The 14237-nt window shown below is 41.7% G+C and overlaps 1 protein-coding gene across 1 annotated transcript; it reads left to right on the forward strand.

The window, feature by feature from the left end:
- The first annotated feature begins 30 nt into the window (after window positions 1-30).
- On the forward strand, window positions 31-13500 carry LOC133404048 (H(+)/Cl(-) exchange transporter 4). The gene is made up of 12 exons (XM_061679631.1): window positions 31-229; window positions 3037-3191; window positions 3267-3366; window positions 4253-4440; window positions 5927-6049; window positions 6117-6323; window positions 6403-6483; window positions 7152-7697; window positions 8080-8266; window positions 9251-9649; window positions 11634-11850; window positions 11927-13500. Exons 1-12 carry the CDS (start codon window positions 214-216, stop codon window positions 12015-12017), a joined length of 2310 nt encoding a protein of 769 aa, XP_061535615.1. The 5' UTR covers window positions 31-213; the 3' UTR covers window positions 12018-13500.
- Window positions 13501-14237: the final 737 nt, after the last annotated feature.

The raw sequence follows: 14237 nt of genomic DNA on the forward strand, positions 1-14237 counted from the left end.
CATCTGTATACAGGGAATCATTGAATACAGTTCTCGCGATACTACCGCAGTTGACGGCTGCAGGTTAGGAGGAGGGAGACTGTGGGAACGCGTACTGGCTTGACGGTGTTTATCTCTACACACATGGACCGAAAGTGGCAGCTGTGATTCCTATTCAATGAAATACAAGTACATTATAATATTCTCTTTTCCACCGTACGGACGGACTGTGAAATGGAGGCCGGTGAAGGTAATTTGATTCAACATGCTAAAGAGCTAGCTTGTTACTAATGTTCAGATGCACTTGATCAGTTTAATCATAGAACTACTGTAAGGCATTTATTGTTGGAACCTCTTGTTTTTAAATCTTGTTTAGCGCTGTTGCAGTAACTAATTTAGAATTGTAAACACAATCAAAGATGGGTGTAAAATGCAATCGGTGTCCATCCATATGCTGCGAGTCACGGTCCTGGTTTATTTTTTACAGTCCGGTATCCACTTTAACGTTGACGTAAAATTTAAAATTTATTATTGACAAATTTTTGGATTAAATCTAAATTACATTGTCACAGCAATAATATTACACAAACACGGATTCATAATACAGGACTAACAAAACTAAACAAATAAACAGCAATGAAGAGGGATTACAAGACATTTGTATCATCGAATTAAAAAAATCTGGAGTACATTTAATCTGTAGTAAGAAATATTGTGTAATTATGATAATATTTTAACGATTAGTGAAAAGTACATTATTGACTGTGAGTGATAATATAATGACATTGTCGGATTATAATACACTCAATATGCACAGTGTATGAAACATTTGTTGATATGCATAATATGTATGTATACTAGTTTTAATGCACATTGAAACACGTCAGGAATTTGAGTCAGTATCACCATAAAATGTCTTTGGTACTTTTCGCCAAAATAAAAAAGTTCCTTTAATCTTAATATCCATTGTAAAGAGATAACATGTTGTTAGAAATGCATATTGGTCAAATGCACAAACTTTTTTTTTTTTTTTTTTTTTTTTAAATGGATAAACTGCTCGGAGACGGTGTCTCCGCAAACAGCAAAATATGTGAGCTTGCTGACAGGGTGGACAATGACAGGTTGGACTTTTTTTGCATTTTATGACCTCATGATGGACCTTCACTATTAGCAAGTTGACTGTACTGTTTGACAAATACGTCTTGTATTTCTGAAAGGTTTTTATTGGGCTTTACACGATCAGGATTTTTGGGACCGATCAGCGAGTTAAAAAAAAACGATAACCGATCACTGATCCGATCACAAGATGGAGGAGTGTGTCTATTTAAATGAAAAATAAAAAAATATATTTACAATAAATAATGTAGCTTTGTTCATCGATTTATGCCAGTGAGGCATAGTGACAGACTGAACACATGAATGGTCTTCTATTAGATGGCAGGAAGCAAGTACAGTAATTAATGTATCCACTTCTTGCGACATTTTTGTTTGTTGGTGTGCCGTGAGATTTTTCAATTGTAAAATATGTTCCTTGGCTCCATAAAGGTTGGAAATCACTGCTCTAGTCAGATCGTGTATTCTAATCGGTCAGGTCAAACCAACATTACAACGTGACAGAAATAATGGGTGCTAACTTGCTGTAGTTAAATTACTTTATTGTAATTAAATTACTTCACCCACACCAAAACATTAGAGCATGTTTCGACAGAACGGCGGCATGTTTACGTACAACCGTCAGTGCTAGCAGTAGCTTGCTAGGCTACATAACATTTTGTTGCCTGCTTGCGAGCTGTATCATATTAAAAGTACGTGAACATACCTCAAGCAAGCCTTAAACAAACATCCTCTCCTGTCCTGAGCACCGGTGACCACCACTACACGTTTTTCCCCATTTTCTCCTTATAATACAGTCGGCGCGATCCACTCTTGTTGTCTTCGCCACGGTAACGAGTGTATCCGGTCGCATTTGAGTTGACAAGATAAAGCCCAATGATTGTAAAAAAATGGGATGCGGTGGTGTCGGAATGCAAAATGTTATTGCAGTAGTCTGAATCCTGAAAAAGCAAATTTGTCTTGTAGTTTGATCCCCGGGCATTACGTGTTGTCTGTCTCAGACGTGCTGTCTGTTCCACTCCGCTGACATGTTTAAACATTTTTTTATTTTATTATTTTTTAAATATAAATCTCCCCACCTTTCCTAGTTTACAATACGTGACAACAACAACACATAGTGCTTCGGTGAACGTGATGAGTGAATGTGAACCTCAGGGATGGATCACTAACTGAATGAGGAAGCACTTTAATTATTTTGTGAAAAAGAACTGAACGGTTCGATGAATGAGTCTTTTGGATGAATCTTTTTAAAGAACTGATTCAAATGATTCAGTACACTCAAAATAACTGCCATGTCCATCACTATACAACAAAGGAAAGACATTTCAATATACTTATAATTATACTGGTATGTGTGCAACTGTTTGGTCATTTATAAAATGACCTCGGAGTTTCATTATTCTGCTACATTTTCATGATGGCTGAGTGATTCTGATAAGGAAACCAAAGGCACTTAATAGTTATGTTGACCCAAAAGATTTCCCACTCAAGGGGGATGTCAGGGATTTGGGGCTCCGTGAATAAAAATATCACTTGTTATATCCATCAATACCGCAAATTCAAAATAAAATTTTTGAGGACGCTTGTCAGTTGTGGGCCTTTAGAATCGTCATGACATATAACAATAATAATAATAATAATACGTTTATAGGTGCCTTTCTGAGCACTCAAGGTCACCTAACAAAGCAGATAAAAACAGGGAGGGAGCAACAACAACAGACCAAATGCAGAGGATGAATACATAAAGATAAAAGTAAAATGTAAAAAGCATGTGTGAAAAGTGTATAGAATCAAATGATGAACAGGGGATTCGATCATGTAAACCAGTTTAAACAGAGCGGAGTAGATCATGTCTGCATGGGAGAAGGGGAGGTTTTCTCCCTCATACGGCATCCCTGGTCCTGCTATCCCACCAAAGGTGACATGCTGTGCTTCCATCTTCAGGTCTGAGTAGTGCCACGCCCACAGATGAGATGAATGGAGCTGGCACCTTGATGGACTTCCTGGAGGAGCCCTTCCCTGACGTGGCTACTTATGAAGACTTCCACACCATCGACTGGCTGAGGGAGAAGTCAAGAGATACTGACCGTCACCGCAAGGTTGGTGAAGATGTTGTGCCACTGCCTCTCAGTCTCACTAAAACTGTGCACGAACACGTGCATTTTTCCTCTCAGATCACGAGCAAGAGTAAAGAATCCATATGGGAGCTGATCAAGAGCCTGCTGGATGCCTGGTCAGGATGGGTGGTGATGCTACTGATTGGACTCCTCTCAGGTTTGTCAGGAGCACGTGGAACGCCTCCAGAACTCTCTTACAGCAAGTCTTCCATTCCTGGTCCATTGGATTAGTTAATTATACAATTGGGAACCATTAAGGGCCTAATAATTTTGGGAAAGCCAGAGAGCTGATAAGAGCCGTGTTTTGTTTGATTTAACTTGTCCTGAGTGTGTGGGAATTGGGTGTATCTGCCCATCCTGTGTTACGTTGCGTTTAAAACTTGGGGCAGTGCACCAGAAAAACTCCTCTGGGAGACTCCAGCACCAGTTGTCACAGTGTGCTGAAATGACCCACAGACCCAAAGGAATTCTGAGTTGATGCAGAGTTTTGTTCTAGGTGATAGGGCAGGACTCTTCTTTGTGACTGGCTCCGAGTCAGCCTTTAGATCGTCTAGAAGCTCCAAAATCGCATCGCTAAATAGACGATATTTCGCCATAATTTGTGTTTTTGATCTTTCAAAACTGTTTATTCGAGTGGAAAAGGTCCGTTCTTTCTCTCACCTCCCATTTTGTCTACACCGACTCCTCGCCACAGTATCTGCAGTCATGGTTATGCACAGCAGTGCACCTGTCTTTCAGACATGCTATTTAAACACTTAACGTCAACCACCGCAATTTGTCTCAGGTTTGGTCAGTCACATTGCGCATGCTAAATTAATCTATTTCACGTCCACATCACTACTAGACGGAAACATGGAAAATTATTTTGACGGCTAGTTTACCCATTTCACAGATGCAATCCTGGGTCCCCGCCTATTTAGTAGATTCAGCTGCCACATATTTGTGTGAACAATCAAACCTTAAGTGTCAAATTGGAATGAATAATTTCATGCTTGGCACAATCATTTTGGCATCGTTCGGGTGTGCTGTTATGTCTCCTCAAGGTACGTTGGCCGGAGTCATCGACCTGGCGGTGGACTGGATGACGGACCTGAAAGAAGGTGTGTGTCTATCCGCCTTCTGGTACAGCCACGAGCAGTGCTGCTGGACGTCCAACGAGACGACCTTTGACGACCGTGACAAGTGTCCGCAGTGGCAGAAGTGGGCTGAGTTGATGACAGGCCATTCTGAGGTTCGAACAACAGGAAATTTAACCATGACGTGATAAGTACCAGATGGCGAAAGCTCTCATGGCACCACGAGGAAACAAACTCTTACATGTCATTTGATCAAGGCAGAGCAATTTAGAAAACAGGGGAAATGGCTTGAATAATGGTTTTAGCCTTCTTCATTACCGCCGTAGTTTGAATGTGTAAAGTGTTAGTAAAAAGGAAGATGCAATGTGAGTTAAATAGCTTTAAAGGGAGATGGAATGCTGGCTGTAATTTACATTCTAACTGGTAAATTGATTCATAAATAGATGTAAAAATCCAGACATAGTTAACATTTAGCGATGGGCGAGTACTGAAACCAGGTTTCGGTATCGAATGATACCGGCTTCCAAGGTATCAGATACTCATGAAGGCTGCTTACTACCAACCACCGATACTTAAGGCAAAAATAATCTGACATAGAGTAAATCCTCCACGCCAGTCGTTGGTGTTACACTGTGGTGGTTTGACACATTGGCAAATCATTATGTGTGTCAGAAAGAGAGAGGATTTTGTTCACAGTTATCTGTCATTGTGTTAATAAAAATGTTATGTCTCAAAAGTACTATTGGTATAGGTACTCTGTATCAGTATCGGTAAGGACTGTAGTGTAATACCTATACTGGTATCGGTCTGAAAAAAAGTGGCATCGAACATCCCAAGTTAATAAGATCATTGAGGGTCTGGCTAATTAATTGGTTTTTCTGTTGCTTGGATTAATGGCACAGATGTGCTCTTTTAGTGAAATGGTAAGAGTGCTAGCAGGCTAACAATTATGTTTTGCAAAATTATTCAAAGACAACCCAAGCAAGCAACATACCTGTGAGAAAATGCCTTCCACAAACCCAATGATGGAGCTTTGGTTCCCAGTCTGTTCCTTTAGAAGTGGCGGTTAGCCCACCAAGCAGTCTTGCGATCTTCTCTGTACAAGTTTAATATTTCAAGTGGCACTAAGCAGGCCTAAAAAAATGGCATGTAAATTTGACACGCCACAGAGAAGAGTAATGTTAACAAGCCTAAGAAATTTAAAATAATGAAAAAACTCACTAAGTATATCAAATCAGGTTTCAAAACTTGAACAATAAGGGGCACCACTCAGGTCTCAGACCCTGTGGGCGTGTCGAATGGATGCGCCAAAAGGAATCAAACATACTGAGGGGGTGATAGTTTATACAATGGAAAATCACGTTAGAAGGCTCAACTTCAAAATTGAATGGTTATTGTGGACTATAATCATAAAAATAAGCACACAGGTCAACTTACCCTCTTTGTTAATGACAAAATGTCACAGCCGAACACGGCACCTGACTGCAGCGGCATGGTAGGAGGAAGCACAGGTACTTCCCCATTCACTAGTATCAAGTTACCCATGAAGCCACGTTGTCTCTGGTGAAAGTTGACAAAACTATCTGTTGTAAAATGCGCACTGCAGAGTTGGGTTGTGATGTTGATGTTTGACCTTTTTAGGGAGCGGGAGCATATGTGCTAAACTACTTGCTGTACGTCCTTTGGGCTCTTTCCTTCTCCTTCCTGGCTGTGTCACTGGTGCGAGTGTTTGCGCCGTATGCTTGCGGCTCAGGAATCCCGGAGGTGAGCTAGTGATGTGGAATCGGGCTTTCGCAAACACTGGATGTAAAACTGACCGATGCGTTTTTAGATCAAAACCATCCTCAGTGGCTTCATTATCCGTGGTTACCTGGGAAAATGGACGCTGCTCATCAAGACGGTCACGCTGGTTTTAGCCGTGTCGTCGGGCCTCAGCCTTGGGAAGGAGGGTCCTCTGGTCCATGTTGCATGTTGCTGTGGGAACCTCTTCTGCAGCCTCTTCTCCAAGTACAGCAAGAACGAGGGCAAACGGCGAGAGGTATTGGTTTGTGCGTTGTCCCTTATTATGTGATTTGTTCGGATACGTCAGCTCATCACGTGAATTGTTGTGTATGCAGGTGTTATCAGCTGCAGCGGCGGCTGGGGTGTCGGTGGCTTTTGGTGCACCCATCGGAGGGGTTCTCTTCAGCCTGGAAGAGGTGGGTTTTTTGGTCACCATGTAGCATCTTTTTTTCCTGGATATTTATCTTCTGGTGCACCCATGTTTCAATTAATCAAGCCAGAGAAGTACCAGTGGTTGTCCTGCATCCCTGAAGCATTTCCAATTATCTCATGCCCTTTTGTAAAGTTGTACCGGTGAAGAAATGCAACCTGGGCAAAATATTTGCAAGTTTGAAGCACATACCTTGTGTTAAAAGTTTCCAACTTGGGGATGAATGGGCATTATGTTTTTGAAAATGTTCAGCGCCATTGATGCTGTGATTGCTTTCCAACAGGCTTCTTTTCATACACAAAACAATGTGAGTGTGTGAATGAGAAATAGTCGGTAGTGGGGATCATAAAACTCATAAATATATAATATCCATGTTGTTAGTGGAAGCATTGCCCCTGAGGTAGGCCGATGGATAAATATTTCATTTAATTAAATTGCATTTGGTTGCATTTCTATTAATCAGGTTCAGAATTTTTACGTTGAAATGTTCAAAAAAATAAGTTATTAATTCCCATGGCATGTAGGGGTGCATAATGGTAGTCATGTTTAATTGGTGTTAGAATTTATTAGCGGATCCTTTAAAGGGTCCCTTGACTTAAAAACGTTTGCGAACCCCTGCTTTAGGCCAATCAACCTCGTCCTTGTCTCCTGCAGGTCAGCTACTACTTCCCTCTCAAGACTTTATGGCGTTCCTTCTTTGCCGCTTTGGTTGCTGCTTTTACGCTGCGCTCCATCAACCCGTTTGGCAACAGCCGCCTGGTGCTGTTTTACGTGGAGTACCACACGCCCTGGTACATGGCCGAGCTGGTGCCCTTCATCCTGTTAGGGGTCTTCGGCGGCCTTTGGGGGACCCTCTTCATCCGAGCCAACATCGCCTGGTGTCGACGGAGGAAGATGACCCAGCTGGGCAAGTATCCGGTCCTGGAGGTCATCGCGGTGACGGCTATAACTGCCGTTCTGGCGTATCCCAACCCGTACACCCGGCGCAGCACCAGCGAGCTCATCTCTGAGCTCTTCAACGACTGTGGAGCATTAGAGTCGTCGCAGCTCTGCGACTACATCAACAACCCCAACATGAGCCGACCTGTGGACGATATTCCCGACCGCCCAGCTGGCCCCGGCGTTTATAATGCTCTGTGGCAGCTGGCGCTTGCGCTCGTCTTTAAAATCGTCATTACCATCTTCACCTTCGGCATGAAGGTCAGTCCAAATCAGTTTGCATGAATTTTTTGCTGTTGTCAAGGGACTTTTACTGTTGTTGATACGGCTGTTGTTGTGCCCGTTGTTCTGTGTTGTCCCTCAACCCCTCTATTCTGTTTTCTCTCTCTATCTACCCTCTGTCCCTCTATTCTGTCTCTACGTCTCAACACAACCACACGGAGCCTGGGTTCTGTTGACGGTTTCTTCCTTAGATGGAGTTTTTGCTTGCTCATGTGTGGTTTGGTTGGTTTGAGAAGTGTGCTTCTCGACCTGCTCAATGTTTAGTCTCGCCTGACAACTTCTGTGGTGAATCGGTGCTGCAGAAATAATAGATTTGACTTGACAAATCAAAACTCTGGCGCGACTACTGTGATGTCACCAGATCCCGTCAGGCCTCTTCATTCCCAGCATGGCAGTGGGCGCCATCGCAGGGCGGATTGTGGGCATTGCAGTGGAACAGATGGCGTATCACCATCACGACTGGATCATCTTCAAAAACTGGTGCCGGCCTGGCGCTGACTGCGTCACACCTGGACTCTACGCCATGGTGGGCGCCGCCGCCTGTCTGGGTGAGGGAAGATCTTGTTTCTGAATCCGTGCTGAGGCCTTCTTGTGTGGAGTTGGCATGTTTGTAATGGAAGCGTGCTTGAGTTGTTTTTCTTCAGGGACTCCAGAGGCTTCCTCTGAAATTATATAAGTATATACTTGTTGGCTTCATTGAAGAATCTAAGTTATGAGGCCCGCCAGGGACATAACGCATGAGAGTTTTCAGTAGTGTGTATGAGTGTGTTTCAGTAGTCTTGATGAGCAAAAGAATTTCACTGCTATGTGTGTGTGTTTCATTTGTGTGTGTGAAAGCGCCCAAGTAGTGAGCGACAAAACCGTCAGTGTGTGTGTGTGAGAGCATATTTGTCGTGTGATTGGGACTGTTTCAGTGGTGTGTTGAGAGCTTTTCAGTAGTGTTGTTTCTGTAGTGTATATGAGCACAAAAACAAATTGGTGAGTGTGAGAGAGTTATAGAAGTCTCTAAGTCTGAAAGTGTTTCATGAGTTTGAACGTTTGAGTTGTGTGTAAAAGCCTTTCAAAAGGGTATGTGAGCGAAACAAATGTCAGTAGTGTGTGTGAGTGAAACGTTGTCAGTAGTACGTGAGAAAGTGGTTTAGTAGTGTGGTGAGTGTTCAGGGCTCTAGACTGCGACCAAAGTTATCGTAAATGCAACCTTTTTTTCAGTTTGAGCGATTAAAAATTTCATCTAGTCTCATTTGTGCAAGTGCATGTTTTAATGGTTGAAAGTCGCCTTTTTTGCAATCTCTTCCTCCTGGATGAGAGACCGAGAGATAGAGAGAGAGGTACACAGTCAGTACTGCACATTGTAGTCCTGTGTGTGAGAGTGTTTCAATAGTGTATATGAGCGGAGAAGTGTGTGTGTGTGTGTGTTTGAGAGAGAAAGCGTTTCAGGAGTGAATGGAAGTGAGAGTAGTGAGTGTGAGAGAGAGAGAGAGTGTGTGTGTGTGTTTCAGTAGTGTGAGGAGCTTTGTTGTTTATTGTTTTAGGCGGTGTGACCAGGATGACTGTGTCATTGGTGGTCATCATGTTCGAGCTGACCGGTGGTCTCGAGTACATCGTCCCGCTAATGGCAGCCGCTGTCACCAGCAAGTGGGTGGCGGATGCCTTCGGGAAAGAGGGCATCTACGAGTCGCACATCCAGCTCAATGGGTACCCGTACCTGGATGTCAGGGATGAGTTCACGCATCGCACCCTGGCCGCTGATGTTATGAGACCCCGTAGGAATGACCCACCGCTGGCCGTCCTCACGCAGGACGCCACCACTGTGGAGGATGTGGAGATGTTGATCAAAGACACGGATTATAACGGCTTCCCGGTGGTTGTGTCCCGAGATTCGGAGAGGCTCATCGGCTTTGTGCAGCGCAGAGACCTCACGCTTGCCATCAGTGAGTCAGCTCGGTTCTCCTTTGACAGGCCATACATGGAAACGTTGGACATTGATCCACCGTTAATAGCATCCATGTTCCCCTTAGAAAGTATTTTCATATGGCTGACTTGGCTTCTACTCCACCTGAGCAGAAGTCATATGTCAGGCTGGTAAAGTGGTCTCAGTGTCTTAGTATCAGAGCAATTTTATTACTTTTTTTTTTTAGTCAGAGTACAAGTACAAATGTACAATATCCCTATTTTTATTTTTTAACCCTTCAAATTACAGTATGTTTTTACAATGCGCAGGTTGGAAACAACCTCATATTTTTATATATTCTTGGTCCCACCTTTTTTCCCTTATATTTCTAATAGGCTTTACACCGATCTGATCGATATCGGACGATAATTAGCATTTTATGCTGATCAGCATAAAATATAAGAACTTTAATGTCATAAATTCGCCGATTCGATCAATGACTTAATTGATTGGCTCCGCAAAAGACATTTACTCCACGTCGCCGTCGTGTACAGTATATTCGAATCCAAAAGCTAATTTATTTTTAGCCTTACCGCGTGTCTTTTGACGTTGTACTGTAAATATCTGACCACAAATAAAAGTAATTTTTTTTTAAATATCAGCGGACACGTAATGCCCGGATCAGACTACAAGACAAATTTGGTCTTTCACGATTGCACTATGTCAGACTACTGCAATAAAATATTGTATTCCGATACCACCGCATCCCGTTTTTGTACGATCACTGGGCTTCATCTTGTCAACTCAAACGTAACCGGATACACTCGTTACCATGGCCACAACAACAATAATGGATCGCGCCATATGTTTATAAGAACAAAATGGGGAAAAACGTTTGTTGGTGGTCACTGGTGCTCGTGAGAGGACGTTCATTTAAGGCTTGCTTGAGGTATGTTCGGGTACGTTTAATACGATACGGCTTGCCAGCAGGCAACAAAACGTTATGTAGCCTAGCAAGCTAGTGCTAGCACTAACAGTTGTAAGTGAACATGCAGGCGTTCTGTTGATTCCATGCTCTAAGGTTTTGGTGTGTGTGTGTGTGTCTGAAGGAATTTAATTACAATAAAGTAATTTAATTACAGTAAGTTAGCACCCATTATATCTGTAATGTTGGTTTGACCTGACTGATTAGAATACAGGATCTGACTAGAGCAGTGATTTCCAACCTTTATGGAGCCAAGGAACATATTTCACAATTGAAAAATCCCACGGCACCCACGGCACACCCACAAACATTAATTCACATATTTACTTCCTGCCATGTAATAGAAGACCATTTATCATTTGTTCTGTCTGTCACTATGCCTCACTGGCATAAATAGATGAACAAATATGATTTATTTTAAATATTTTTTGGAGCAATTAAGTACACAAGTATATACAGTAAATGAACAAGTCATTTAAATAGACACATAGCTCCATCTTGTGATCGGTTATCCTTTTTTTAAACTCGCTGATCGGTGATGGGCCCCAAAAATCCTGATCGTGTAAAGCCTAATTTCTAATGGTAGTCCTTTTACAGCCAGCTTCTACTTCTTAATATCAAATGTAATTGTTCTCTATTGTCAAAAGAAAGTAGCTCCACTTGTTTAAATCAAAATTCTGACATTAATTTGTTCATTAAGCCATTAAACGCCTCTTTCGGAACTAAGAATATGACATGAAATTGCTCCCTTGTCCAAAAATGCATGAGTTATGTAATCTGGTATAAAAATATAAAAGGTAACATTTTCAAGTGTTGCGTCTAGAATGAAACCCATTTTGAACAAATTGTATAATTAAAGCCAGTAAATAACAAGGAATTTAAAAAAATAATAAATCAGTTGGCCAAAAGTGGTCACAAGAGAACCAAAAGATTGGAAATGACAAAATCTAACAAAAGTCCCCACCCTTGGGAAGCTTCATTACATTCTCAATTACACAGCTAAATTTGTTAATATCACCCTTTGCGTGTCTGTACGCAGAAAATGCTCGTCAGAAACAAGATGGCGTGGTGAGCAGCTCAGTCGTGTACTTCACCGAAGACACGCCGCAGCTGCCAGCAAGCACACCGCAGCCTCTGAAGCTTCGCCGCATCCTCAACCTTAGCCCCTTCACCGTCACTGACCACACGCCTATGGAGACGGTAGTGGACATATTCCGCAAGCTGGGTCTGCGCCAGTGTCTGGTCACACGGAGCGGGTAAGAAAAGAGGACACGTCGTCACAAAGTCATTCTTTTTATCGGTTGCTTGTTTATTTGATTGTCGTCTCGCCAGGCGTCTGCTTGGGATCATCACCAAGAAGGACGTTCTGCGTCACATGGCGCAAATGATGAACCAGGATCCTGAGTCCATCATGTTCAATTAGCCTCGTGACCTTCTGTGAGAAGCCCCTCACACGTGGACAGGCCAGCCTCAACTTGTGTGTCGTGACTGTCCACCCGCATCGCTCAACATGTTCCAGATGCCGTGAGTCAGTTATTGGTGGTGTCGTACCTTGACTTACGAGTGCGCCAGCTTCCGAGTATTCCAAGTTATGAGCTGTCCCTCTGTTGTTGTTTTTTTCTTTGTGTTGTAAGCTAAAACTTGAGGTACTAATGGCGGCAGCAAACGCCACAACATCCGCCCAGCATCCTATAAATAGTGGTGCCTTGAGATACGAGTGACCAACTTAATTTTTTTTTTTTTTTTTTTTTTTTTTTTTTTTTTTTTGCTTTTGCTTTTGCTCTGACGTGCGAGTAAAATATTTAGGTACGATCACTGAGCAACAAGCAGCAGATTGTGAATAATTTTCATAAAACGAGGCTTAATGCTGTTTAATGCCACTCTGTTGAAGTTTACTGTCAAACTAAACCTAAAACAAAGGGAATTACAGATTTTGCATTTAAAACAACAGTAGAGCTTTGCCTTCAAGTCTGCTAGCTTAAAGCTAACACATAATGGACAGGCTAACGAATAGCATTTTTGTCGCGTTGTTATAACGCTTCAAGCAATTGCTGTTTGAAAACAGACAGTGCAGCTACAAATGTATACAAGACAATATAACAGCACTCACAGGCATAAAATGACTAATAGTCATGCAGCTTACCTAGTCACCTAGAGTATTAAATTACTGCCTCCCACTGGATGAGTCACACCACCAATCCAATAATGACCCACAAACTGTTTGATTCTTTACTCTATTTATGTTATTACTGTTTTTATAAAGTACAATATGATATTCTGTTTTCTTATTAAAACACATTATACATATTTTGTTGTTTTTTGGTGGACGCTGGACACGGGTTGATGGCATTTCCATTCATGTCAGTGGGGAAAGATGATGTGAGGTATGAGTGTTTTGAGTTATGAGCATGGTCAAGGAATGAAAAAACTATGTAAGTAATATAACTAAGTATCTCAAGGCTCCACTGTACACGAGTAAGTTGGAAACTCAAGAACTGCACGCTTACCACTTTCCAAATCTGCCTACTGTAGATGCAGGGTTTCATTTGTGCTGTGAATAAAAACAAAGGTGACTGAATTGTTTTCAAGAAGTAAACAAAAGGCATTTTCATGTCCTATGTCTTGCTTCTGTTGTGGTGAAAAAGAACCTAACTCAAGTCAGCTGCTCCCATCTGTCACACTGTATTCCTCATTTCTAAATGTTGCGCTAAACATCCCATTTTGAAATGCCAAGAGAATGTATGTAATGTATGTGTATTTATGATTTAATGTATTTATATTTAGTTGGGGACACGTGAATTGATTTCAGCTATTAATATATTAAGACATTTGCACTTTGGTTGTAATATGTAAATGCAGTCATTCAAAATAAACTGTTTAGCTGACCTTTAATATGGTTTTATGACATGTTAAGTGTCTGAAATGCGACCTACTCTCACACATCTGCTAAATACATTGGTTGGGAAGTGCAAATCAATATAACAAATGTGAAACAGTTTTGCATTTCAGAAAACAAAGTAACAAAAGCCGAAACACTTCTATGTTTCAGAAAACAAATTAACAAAAGTTGAAGAAAATTTACATCTCAGAAAACAACAAAACACGAAGCAAATTTACATTTCAGAAAACAAATTAACAAAACCGTAAACATTTCAAAAAAAGAACGAAACAGAAAACAAATTAACAAAAAATTAAACTCTTTTACATTTCAGAAAAGAAATTAACAAAACACGAAACAAATTTACATTTCAGAAAACAAATGAACAAAAGCATACGCAAATTACAAGTAACGAGAACCGGAAAGGGAATGTACCATATCACAGATTGAGGTGTTATTAGGAATCGCACGCCCTTTCTTCAACGTGATTGGCTCCTGCATTGCGGGGAGGGTATGCTATGCAGTTGTAACGAGAGAACCATCCCAAATATGGATTACATTTGTAAAAATGTTTTTTTTTTATGGGCAACTGGTTAGCACATCTGCCTCAGTTCTGAGGAGCGGGTTCAAAATCCCGGCCTCGCCTGGGTGGAGTTTGCATGTTCTCTCTGTGCCTGCGTGGGTTTTCTCCGGGTAGTCCGGTTTCCTCCCACATCGCAAAAAACATGCATGGTAGGTTAATTGAAGACTCTAAATTGCTCGTTG

Source organism: Phycodurus eques, chromosome 1, assembly GCF_024500275.1.
Source record: "Phycodurus eques isolate BA_2022a chromosome 1, UOR_Pequ_1.1, whole genome shotgun sequence".
NCBI lineage: Eukaryota > Metazoa > Chordata > Actinopteri > Syngnathiformes > Syngnathidae > Phycodurus > Phycodurus eques.